Genomic DNA, 13,003 nt, shown 5'->3' on the forward strand with positions numbered 1-13,003 from the left:
CGTTTACAAGAAACACATTTGAAACACATAGACACATACGCAGTAAAGATAAGGGCTAGAGAAGAATATACCATGCATCATCTGAAGCAAAAACAAAGAAACAAACTAAAACAGGGGTAGAGATTATAATATCAGGCAGAGCAAAAGCAAAAATAAACCTAATTAAAAGAAATAAGCATAGAAAGATAAATTCTATTTAAAATAACTGTAGACAATATAAAATACTTGGTAGTATATCTGCCAAGACAAACCCAGGAACTATATGATTTGGCAATCTTCAAGGTTTGATGTCAATGATTGAAGCTGGACTAATTGTGCCGTACTACGGAACCACTCCCCTACCCCACCACCTGCATTCAAAGAGCATCAATGAATATAGATCTTCAGAGGCAGGATTGTATCACCTCTCATGTTAAAAAAAATATGGCCTATGAATATAAAAATAAATCCTTAATTTATGCCTTTGGAAAGTAAACACTTAATGTACATTACATTTTGAAATTAAAATATATTTTCAGATTAAAACTAGGTTTTGCAAATATTTCTGCAATTTTAAAACATTCTTTTTTTAAAAAAGCTGAAGTAACAATAACTAAGAAACTGAGTCTAAAGTACCAAGGCTAATTTAAAGATACTCAATATAACTTTCAAAAAGGCACAAATGTCTCCATTCTGTAGCAACGGCGGCCACAGAGGGAAATGAAGGATGTGAGCTAGCTGGATGAGACTATCACACTCTGTATCTCTATTTTTCCAAACTGTGGTTGGTATGACATTATCAATTCAGATCAGAATTTCAGAGACGTGAGATTTCTCTCTTTTCCTTTAGATTCTCACAGAGCTTAAAAAAAAAAGACCCAAAACATGTGCTGTACTCACGTCATTGCTTGATAAATAGACTCAATTCCATAACGTATTGCAAATTCATCTACTATTTCTTGGGACGCATCATCAAAGAAAACCTTCCAGGCTTCATCTCCTTTGACTTCTGGGATTTTCACTCCACCATTAAATTTAACTTCAGTCAAGTAATGGAACAGGTTCTAAAGATAAGAGGGTTTTGAATTGTTCAGGGATTCCTCGATGGAGGCCAGAACTGTTTAAATATAACTCACAGCGAAATCCACTCATATTATCTTTGCTTCTAAAGGTTTTTACCAAGTGCCTGGTTTCTAAGTCCTCTGGAGAAATAGCAAGAGTGTAACATGTTCTTAATCCACCCCTTCCTTTCCCTCAGAACCATTCCTGCGTTCAATTCTAACCATCTACATGGACCTACTTACTCAAATGGCTTATTCGAAAAACATTTTCATTAGCTATCTTCCCTGGAAGAAAAACATCTTCAGGAGGAGAAGAAAGCTACCACAGGTGAATTTCCCTATTGCTGAGAAATACTGACAAAGTATACACTTCTGCATTGCTAAGCACAAGCTGATTCACTGGCCTGGCTTCCTTGGGCTCCCAGTCAATTACTGAGCCTGGGGGAACAATTTGGCCTTTATGACTATATTGATATAGAAGATAGTTATGTAAATACATACTGTACAGTGGTGGCAAAAAGTTCAGGCAAGGGTAAAATTAAGCATTCTGGACTCTTACTAATCACTCAGTCAAGGACTCCACTATGTTCCAGAATATTCAGGGGTTGTAGTGAAGACACAGGCTATAAGTTGGAGAACACTAAGATCATGCTGTCTTCTGGTTCTGGGACCAGCATGAAGGAATAGAAAATGAAATCTATATAAGTGGTTCCATTTAGTCTGCCTCTCCCCTTCCTATATTTTGGTGCCAGAATTCCATTTATATGCAAGTCAAAGTATCTTCTGGAAGTTTAAAAAAATAATTCAAATTTTTGGAATAGAAAGGTGCCATGAGATAGAGGTTCTTACCTTGGAGGTGGGGGGGGGGGTGGTATGGGGAGACTATGAACTTTTTTCAAAATAAATTTTTAAAATGATATTTTAATATAATTGAGTTCCTATGTAATCATATATATTTTGTTTTATGCATTTAAAAACATTATTCTGAGAAAGGGTCCACAGGTTTTACCAGACTCCCAAAGGGGTCTATGACACATACAAAAAAGGTTAAGAACCCCTGGACCAGGAGGACAAATGGATTTGGAGTCAAGAAGATCTGGATTCATATGCCTCAGACACATACAATCAGTGTAACCTTAGGCAAATCACTTAATCTCTCTCTGAATAACCATATCATCATCTGTAAATGAAGATGAAATCTGTAATATGAAGATGACAACACATCCCTAATAAGGTTGAGATAATCTATATTAAATTAAATTAAATACCACTTTGTGAACCTTAAAGTACTATAAGAATATGAGTTATTGCTATTATTATTGCTGGTATAATTGTCACAAATAGTAGGACCTGAAATCCAGGCTCCATTCTTAAATAATTTTATGAGTTAAAACACTTAAATTCTGTGGAATAGAAAGAGATTAGTTTTAGATGAGTGAAAAAGCTGTTCCATTTGGAGTCAGAGGAAGGACGTGGGTTAGAATCCTGCCTCTGACATTTGCTACCTGGGTGACCTTGAGAAAGTCCTTTAATTCTTTTTTCTTTTGGCTGGGGGAGGCAGGGCAATTGGGGTTAAGTGACTTACCCAAGGTCACACAGCTAGTGTCAAGTGTCTGAGGCCGGATTTGAACTCAGGTCCTCCTGGCTCCAGGGCTGGTACTCTACTCACTGCACCACCTAGCTGCCCCAAAGTCCTTTAATCTCCCTGGACTCAAGGTCTTCATTTATAAAAATGAGGTAACTGGACTAGATGACCTCTAAGTCCTAAATCTATGATCCTCTACATCTCCCAAAGTTATTGTCAGAAATAAAGGCATAATTCTTTTAACCTTTATTTAAATGTCTAGGAAGCCAGTAGCTGTGCACCAGTCTAGAGGTGCAAACATCGATATAGATACTTCTGTTCATCCCTGCCTCTCACTACATTCACTGCTGACTGTGTGCTCCAATATGTTCAAAAATGGTTTATTCCATCTCTAGTTTTGGCTCTACCTACAAAATGAGCCCCTGTATTTACAAATGGGCCTCCTTTGAGACATTACTAAAACTGGTGAACCTCTCTCATATGTAGCAGTCACACCCCTATTAGAAGAAAAGAGTTTGGATGAACATAAGAGCACAGTGCCTGGCATACAGAAGGTGCCTAATAAATGTATAGTGACTGACTTAAACTCAATATTTATAGTCACTTCAGATTTTCAGAAGAGAAAAAAAAAGCACATTAAAATGATCTTTTCCAACAACTAGGTTCCAGGTGAGAGGCACCATTGTGCTGTGAAATTGTGAGATGAGTCATTAATAAATTTATGAACATTTTATTATTCTAGCTCTATAAGTCACTTCTGGACTGCATCCAAACTATAAATTTTGAATTTCAAGGCCTTTCATCAACTGGCTCCCCTCCCACCTACATTAGTTATACCACTGTTACTTTCTTCTTTCAAAATACTACTCAAGATTCACCACTTCCATGAAGTCTTCCAAATATGTCATTATATTTTAATATTTTTCAGTTTCATAGTTTGTTTCATGAGAAATGGCACGGTGAATAGAGAGACAACCATGTGGTTAAGAAGACTTGGTTCTCCCTCTGTTACTGGCCTATCCTATGTGTCACTATGAGCAAATACCTGGTGTTCTAGGTCTTCCTAGTGTTCTGGGTGACTTTTCAAGGTCATAAATGACAGAAGAGTTGCTGATCTGCATTGGTGGAGGGAATTTCCACATGAGCTGTTCTATATACCCAACAAATTTCAGGATCTCTGCAATCCCTTCCCTTCCCTAAGAGATTAGAAAAAATTGGTTCATTAATAGTTGTCTCTTGTGTTAAATTTCCCTTATTATACTGCAAGCTCTTTAAGCAAAATTCTATGCCTAATCATTCATTTATTCATGAACCTAGGATTTATTAAGCACCTACTATGTGGCACAAACAGCAGAAATGCAAAAGAGCAATGCTCTTGCCATCAAAGGGCTTATATTATATTGGGAGAAATAATTCATATGCAAGTAAATAAAAAGTAATTTGGAGAAGTGAGGGGTACTTAGGTCTGGGTTGACCATTAAAACTAGGACTAAGGGGCAGCTAGGTGGAGCAGTGAGTAGAGCACCAGCCCTGGAGTTCGAATTCAGCCTCAGACACTTGACACACTAGCTGTGTGACCTTGGGCAAGTCACTTAACCCCAATTGTCCTGCCTTTCCCCCTCCAAAAAACAAAACAAAACAAAACAAAAAACTAGGACAAAGCTAATTCTTTATAGTTCCACAATAGCATTACCCACCACAGGATTCTATACAATGTAGATATTTAATAAACACAATTGCCTGAAGGTTCACATATGATATCCAATTAAGTTAGATTTATCTAAACTTTATTATAGTCATTATTTGATTTACTTACCTCATGCAAACATGTATACTGTATATGATATGGTGCAACCTTCTCCTCTCCTTTTATTTCAACATTGATTTTCAGCCTAATGGCACCAGATACAGCTGATTTATCTGTCCGTTTCTCTGATGAAAGGAAAAGAAATTGGTTAGTCATTTTCTACAGTACCATAATTCTATGTCACAAGAGTTCATAAGCTCAAAGCAAGCAACAGATATTAAAAGTGAACATTTCTAACTCCATCAGACGTGTCCATTGAGTAATCATGATTCACGTAAGTCAGATTCTAAGGTGAAATCCCTCTGTTTCTGTGCATTGTAGCGGCATGATTGCCAAGATCTCCTTCAATTTCTAAATGCTTCTGAAAATTGATATATTTTGTTTTTAACATTGCCTTCATTTTCAAATAAATACTTCCCCTTTCTCTACCCAGAGAGCCATACCTTGTAACAAAGAATAAAAAAGAGAAAGGAAAAAACAGGTTCAAACAAAACTAACCAACATATCAACTGAGTCTGATAGCACCTGCATACTTCTACACCCATAGTCCCCCAACTACAAAATACTACTTTTCAGTTCAGGTCAAGCTCTGCATCCTCTCACAGAGACTTATCATGCAGGATAAGGTGGGACAACAGGTAATGCATTTTTTTTATCCACACAATTGATGAATATCATCTACTAAGGTGTGGAGGAGTTGCTGTATGTTCATCACCAATGAAATCACAGATGCTTTAACCACTGAAATAATGCTGTCATTAATACAAGTTAACCAAAGTTTATATCAATACCAGGCATTTCTACAGATATAGGTGTATTTATCATGTTTAGAGCTCTTGACAAAGGTGAAAATTTGGGTAGTAAGGGAAGTAGTCATCCATCCTAATGGAGCCAATGAAGGTAAGACTATTAATGTTTATGGACAAAACAGAAACTTCATTTTGCTCTAAAGCTTCAACAAATAAAATAAATGACTGGGAATTTCTCTCTCTCCGTCTGTCTCTCTCTCTCATTCTCTCTGTCATTCTCTCTCTCTCTCTCTCTCTCTCCCTCTCTCTCTCTCTCCCCTCCCCCCTCTCCTCAGCCACGTTTGGAGGAGCTTGGAAGATAGGCACTTAAACAGAAGCTTTTAGAATTGAAGTTCAAATGGGAGGGAGAGGAGAGATCAAAAGAAGCAAAGATAAGGGATAAAACACATACTTAATAATTATCCACCAATAATTGAACTTTCACAGCATCTTTATCAGGGAATAGAATTTTATTCCAATATACAGCCCGGGCTTACAAAGAAAGCAACCAGATTAAAACTGTAGAATTCTGTGATGTTCAATTCAATCAAATAAATGATCAATTACATTCATAGATTTAAAAGTGAAAGGGAATTAGCAGTCACCCAGATTAAACCCTGCACTTTACACATGAGGAAACAGAGGTTCAGAGAGGTTAAACTAATTTGCTAGATGTCATATAACTAGTAGGCTGGCAGAAAAGAGACTGAAACTTGGCTTCTCAGATTCTACATTTGGCATTCCTTCTACTATATCATAACATCTCCAACAATTACCTTCGGCTTTTTAAACTGAATTAAATGAAATGGCCGCTTTTAGGTTTCTCTTCTTTTTCCTCTTCCTCCTTTGTCTTCTCTCTTTCTCCCTCCCTCCCTCTCTCTCCGTCCCTCTCTCTCTCTCTCTCTCTTTCTCTCTCTCCCTCCTCTTCCCTCTCCTCCCATACACACATACTCAGGACTCCTTCATCCCTCTGAATGTGAATTCTAGTAGCACAGGTGAAAGGAAGGATAGAAGCAAGCTCATGATAGCTTTACTACAAATTAGAAAATAGGACCAAAAAAAAGGGGAAATGATAGAGTCACTGGTAGAATGTTTTCTTCACTGACTTTCTCCATCTGTGCCTAAACCTAAACATATTTCCTGTTATACATCCCAATAGGAGCAAATTATGAATTCCCTGAAGTGATTGTGCACATTATAATTCACAGTATTAGAAGATCATTATGTAAAATGTGATAACTGATTCTAGCAATGGAAACATGCAATGCAAATTCGAGTAACATGATCAGTTCGGGGGAGTCATTATTGGCACCAATTGGGCCCTAGATATAATAATGACAAGTATTGTGGTATGGTAAAGAGAGAACTGGCTTAGGAGTTAAATCTTGCCTTGTTAAATACTTAATGACCCTGAGCAATTTACTTAGCCTCTCAGCGCGCTAAACTATCCACTAAGACTATAAGCAGCCAAGAAGGTTCTGGAATTCATAAGTGGAGGGAGTCCCCAATCATCCATCTTGAGATTCTGCATAATTCTCACCACCTATTTTTATTACTTAGAATTTTAAAAAGGGAACTACATTTCATGGACACTTCCCTTTAGGTGTGTCAATAGCATGAAAGATATCGATTGCTGAAAAGAAAACCTTTTATTTTATTTTATTTTTTTTCTCCAGCCTAGGTCTGAAGTCTCTTCTGGGAATTTTGAAGCAAAAAAAAAAAAAAATCAAACAACTTGAGCTATATTAGTCATTGGATTCTCTTCTTAGAGCCTCAGGGTTGTTTTCACAATTCTTTGATTTCAAACGTCATTATTCCGATTCCCTTTCTACCTATCCCACCTCCCACCTTTTCTAGAAATAAATTCTGGTTTTGGAAGCATTGTTTTTTTTTATTGTGTTTGTTTGTATGGTTTTTAGGACTTCTATTAAGTATAGTGGCATGGGTGCTGAATTAGAAGAAAAGAAGAATACAGATTAAGGATAAATTATTTGTGTGGATTCAGTATTCCAAGGAATTTTATCTATTGTATTAATCATAATAATGACAGTAATATTATTGATAAGTAGCATTCATAACACATTAAGATTTTCAAAGCACTTTATAAACACTGCTTTATATTATCCTTACAACAAAACCTGTTAAGTAAGTACCTGGAGGAAACCGAGGCAGAGGTTTAGTGAGCCACACAGCTATTAAGTGTCAGGGTCTGGTTTGAACTCAATTTTCTGAGAGTCAGACCTCTATTCACTGTGCCATCTAGTAAAAAATTCCTTCTTTTTAAAAAGAAATGACTCTTAAAACATTAAGAAAGAAGGGTAAGAAGGTTTGTCAGTGAGGAAATAAAAGCTTCCTCTGCTGTAACACTTTGTAATCTCCAATTATAGAACCAAAGTCTAGGTATGAGAATCTATTGTTATTAAGAACATTCAGGTTCTTCAGAAAAGTCTACATACCTGTAGTTTATTCTGTATATGACTAATTAATCAAAATATCAAATTGAGGAAGCTTCCATCCTAAATCATTGCCATTCTGGAATGCATTTGAAGACTGCCAAGCAGTTTTGTCACACAGAAAAATATTCTAAGTACAGTTTAATCTCAGTGACTCAGATTTCAGTAATTCCAAACAATTGGACATTGCTTGAGCTGAAATTTACTCTTGTTTAGCAAACTAATCTTCAAAGTACAGTGTAAATTAATAGTATTTTATAAAAAGTTAGGAAACAAAGGGCATTCTATTACCTGAGAAAGGGAGGAAAACTTGTCAAGTAACTATAGGTATTTTGAAAGGCATATTTACATACAAAGAAATATTTTAAAGTATTTTTTAAAACTATTCTTTTTAAAAACTATTCTTTAAACTAGGTACCCTGAAGATTTTTGCTAGGTAACTTAATTCAAACCTAGTTTGAACTATGTCATGTGCTTGAAACTTATAAAATCACCTTCTTTCTAATATAGAAGACTCTCATTCATTCCAATGGCTTTCCTTTAAATTTGTCAAGTGTGAAATTATTGCCAGCATGAAACTTTTCAAGAAGAAAAATCATTCTTTCATTTGCCACAACTGTATTTATAGACTAATAACTGTACTTTAGGACATTGTTATTTCTAATTGGATAATGATTCACTGAGGACTAACAGAGAGCAGTATAATTAAAATACACAAATGCATTGGCTAAATAAAAGTCTCTAGGATCAGTTCTTTGAAAGGAGCTCTGGTGAATGAGATGTCCTTTAACTGTTATGTGGAGCAGTAAACCAGACAGTGGTCAAATGGATATGCAATTTAGATTTTTGTTTCCTTAATTTTTGCTTTAACAGGTGACCTAATTTTTCTTCAGGGGCGGGGGAGTGAGGTGGACCTTCTAAGGAATTCCTTCTAAGAAATATCCTCTACCAATACAAATAGGTACAGACAGTCTGACATTGTAGAGACAGGGTCTAAAAGTTAGAGACCTAGATAAATTCTGCCTCTGAAACATACTGGCTTTGTGACTCTAGGCAAGACACTTGATCTGTCAGGGTCCCAAGTATCTCTCTAAGATCATAAACTACAGAGAAACTAAAAATACTACAAACAAAAACATTAGCTGACATCATCATAAGAAGCATTTATATAGGGATTTAAGGTTTTGAAGCTCTTTTTAGAGATAATCTTGTTTTATCTTTCTGATAACTCTGGGAAGTAGGTATTATCATTATCTCCTTTTCAAAAATGAGGAAACAGACATAGGCTAAGTGACTTACCTATGGTCACAGCTAGTGAGTTCAATCTTGAATTCAAGTCTTTCTGACTCCATGTCTCATCACCCTAACCATTTGGACCACTTAACGTTTTGCAAAGTACTTTACATAAATTATCTCATTGAAGTCTCACAATAACCCTAATAAGTAGATTCTACAGTTATTTTTATCCTCATTTTACAAATAAGGAAACTGAGACTCATGGATGTTAACTGATTTGCCCATGGCCACAAAGCTTTTAAGGCTCAGTGGCAAGATTCATGTCCAAGTTACTCTGAATTCACACATAGAACTCGAGCTTCCAGAAGTCCTTGCCTCTCAAATGTCTTTATCACTAGTGGAGACTAGAACTTGAAATATATTTGACCTCTTTATGATACCTAAAGTATGGTTATTGTCAAACATACAAAAATTTATATCCTGATATATAAGTAAAAATAAGGATCCAAAATACATTTTTAAAAACTTGTTGCCAAGTTCCATTTAGTAAACCACAATCAAGTAAGTCCCAAACTGCAAAAGCACATTTGTTGGATATGTGTTTTCCTGGAATTTGATACATATCTTTGCCAATGCATTTTACTTCTTGGAGGTATTTTTTAAGTGATATAATTATTTTAAACTTACTCCGAGATACAGTTTGGCACAGTGAACAGACCATCAGCTTTGGAGTCTGGAAGACCAGTTTCTGACACATAGTATCATGTTCTGTAGGAAGCCTTTCCTGCACTTCCACAGCTACTAAATTTTGTATGGTACCTAATTCATATACATGCCTCCCCTACTAGAATGTCAGCACTTTGAGGACAGGTATTATTTTGCCTTTCTCTGTATCCTTTTTGGTTAGCTTAGTGGTTGGCACACAGAAAGTACTTATGTATGTTTGTTTATTAATACTAGCGGTGTGATGAAAGGCAAATCATTTAACCTCTCAGGGCTTTAGAGAGGTAAAATACTTTAAACTACAGATGTACATAAATGAAAAAAAAATGTCTGCATAGGAGGTTCCTTACATTGATGAAATCACAGATCCTAGAACACCACCAATGGTTTTTATTACATATTACATGTAAGTCTTTCCTTGAGTTATAGCCCCATTTCTCTTTCCTCTGAACATACATTCAAGGGAAGTAACCATCTTTACTTTCCAGTTAAATTACATTGCTTTGTTCCCAAGCTTAGTCTACAACTCAAAACCCAAGAGACATTAGGAGACATCACACAGTCGTACACCTATGGAAATTTTGTTACATGATTCAAATGAGGGGCCCTTATGTAATTTATTTATGAAATTTATAAAGATAGTTACCTAGATTGTACCAGACATCCATTTCTCCACTCAGGGTCCTCACTTCAACAATTGTTTGTCCCAAAAAATCATCTGATTCCTTTTTGAAATGTTGCTTGACTCTTGATTTAATGTCATCATCTTCATCCCACACTCTGACTTTGATTCGATCAGTAGAATTATGGCATTCACTAAAAATAAATATGTAAGTTAATAACCATGCTTCATAGTCTCAAAAAAAAGTCTGGGGATAAAATTTATTTTATATCTATTTGATTTCTGAAGAAGTCATGATTAGCATAATCTATGAGGTTTTGAACTAGGCTGATCCTATTCATGGGAATATGAATATACACAGCAAATCATGATCATGAATATTATGTTAGGCTCTAATAATTCAAAGCTTCATTAAGACTTTTGGGACACCCTATATTAGTAGCATTATTTTCATAGAACCAAACAGAGCCTTTGACTTGGAGCTGCATCTTCTAACTTTACCTCCATGTCATGCCACCTTACATTGTTGAACCATATATAATCAAATAGAGTTAAGAAACTTTCCCTTAGGCAGCTAGGTGGCACAGTGAATAAATTGCTCTACTTGGAGTTAGGAAGATATGTACTTGGATCCTGCCTCGGATACTTACTGGCTGTGTAACCCTAGACAAGTCAATGAAACCTCTCTGTGACTCAGTATCCTTATCTGTAAAATGGGCATAACAGTAGCGTCCACCTCATAGAGTCATTGTGAGGATCAAATGAAATAACATATAAATTATACATCTATATGTTATATATATATATATATAATATATGCACACACATATATAGTGAGATAATACACAAAATGCATTGCAAACCTCAAAGTGCTATATTATGATCACCATTATTGCTATATTTTAGCTCATGCCTTTTTTTTAATTCATAAAGGATGTGTTAAGCTATCAGCCATCCAAGGCCTAATCTAATTCCTGCCTCACCAGGGCCTAGAAGTGACCCTGTATTTTTGAAAACTGCTCTAGCAGATCCTAAAAGGTTGAAAAAGCATGAAGTGAGGCCTGGCCCCAGACTGTATGTCTCAGGCAGTCGAAAAGCATTTATTAAGCATTTGCTACGTTCTAGGAACTGTGCCATGTGTTAGGGATAAAATGGAAGACAAAAACAGTCCCTGACCTCGAGCTCATATTCAAATGAGGGAGCCACCTTGTAAAAAACAAAAAACAAAAAACTAGGAATATACAAGAATATCCATCTATCTATTTATCTAGTTGCAAGAGGGGGAAGTAAGAGACAGAAAGGAAGGAAAAGAGAGTATAGAAAGGAGGTATAATATCTGTCAGCTTAGTACCAGACTAAGTTTGAAGATGTTCATTACCAGAAGGTTGGCCATCAGGCAATGAATTTTGTCAATGGCTGTAACAACATGGTATAGAAGAAAAAGTAATAAATTTGCAATCAATGGGCCCAAAGTCAAATCCAAGTTTTCTTTACTACTGATGTAACACAGGAGTGATGCTCTGTGGAGATGTACGCATGTGTATATGATATATATTATATACACACATATACATAAACAGATGTGTCTGTGTATCTCTCTATGTGTGTGTATACATATGTTATACACACACATAGAGAGATTGTGTGTGTGTGTTTATGTGTGTATATACACATACTATGTCCTTCCTCATGATAGAGTTGGAAGAGAGCATCCATAACTCAGTGAAAATGGCCAAGTTCAGCAGAAGAGGAAATTCCCTTGATCATTCCATTCAATCCCAAGTCATTTTACCTCTAAATCTCAATTTCCTCATGTATGAAATTAAGTGATTGGATCAGATAGCAGCTAAGTGGTGCACTGGATGGAACACCGACTCTGGAGTCAAGAGGACCTAAGTTCAAATCCAACCTTGGTCATTAGCTATGTGACCCTGACTAAGTCACTTACTTAACCCTGTTTGCTTCAGGTCCTCAGCTGTAAAGTGAGTTGGAGAAGGCAATGGCAAACCACTCCAGTATTTCTACCAAGAAAGCCCCAAATGGGGTCACAGAGTGTTGGACATAGCTGAATCGACTTAAAAACAAGAACCAGTGTGGTGCTGGTAAACATTTAACCCCCAGCTCTCTAGAAAAAAAAATAAAGATGGTACACTTTAAAGTTTAATATGCATTAGTGGCATTTTCCCATCATTTTCAATCAATAAAACAATAAATGAATCCCTGATTTGTAATTCTTCTTTAATTTTCCAGGTAAATATGCTCATATTGAAAGTTTAGCAATCAGTCCACAAGCCAGTTTGGTCTGGCTCCAGCAGATCCCTGCCTCTATCATTCTTCCCAGCTCTAAAAATCTAAGATGCTATTAATTTCCAGAGAATGTCTAGCAAAGTACAGAGGGGTTACAGTGGAGATCTTCAGAGAGAATACCTACACCTGTGAAATCACTAAAGTAATGATAAGTCCAATATCCACCCTGAGAAAAGCTAGCCCCAGATATATAATTCTACCACTGCTATAAAACATCGGGAAGACACAGAAGAAAAGAGAATTGAAAGTTAAAAAAAATGTTTTTCTAAGGTGAATTTTTCAAGGTATTCTTTCTGAGACAAGTCAATATATATTCACCATGCATTCAAGACTGAGCATTTAACTTTATCGTTCTCAAATGGTTAAAAATACAAATACCTCCTCTCAGGATATTGAAAATAACAATATCTGTACAATTTTTAGAAATGCAAGGGGTCCTAGA

At 36.1% G+C, this 13,003-nt stretch overlaps 1 protein-coding gene across 1 annotated transcript in view; it reads right to left on the reverse strand.

Annotated features, from left to right (window-relative positions):
- UNC13C (unc-13 homolog C) overlaps positions 1-13,003 on the reverse strand; it is a 580,271-nt gene that overhangs the window by 374,740 nt on the left and 192,528 nt on the right. The window contains exons 9-11 of the mRNA XM_036734862.1: positions 10,279-10,448; positions 4,442-4,557; positions 880-1,043 (exon numbers count right to left, since the gene is read on the reverse strand). Coding sequence (XP_036590757.1) covers positions 880-1,043; positions 4,442-4,557; positions 10,279-10,448 — 450 coding nt within the window. The remainder of the gene's footprint in view (positions 1-879; positions 1,044-4,441; positions 4,558-10,278; positions 10,449-13,003) is intronic.

The sequence above is a fragment of the Trichosurus vulpecula genome, chromosome 8 (assembly GCF_011100635.1).
Source record: "Trichosurus vulpecula isolate mTriVul1 chromosome 8, mTriVul1.pri, whole genome shotgun sequence".
Lineage (NCBI taxonomy): Eukaryota > Metazoa > Chordata > Mammalia > Diprotodontia > Phalangeridae > Trichosurus > Trichosurus vulpecula.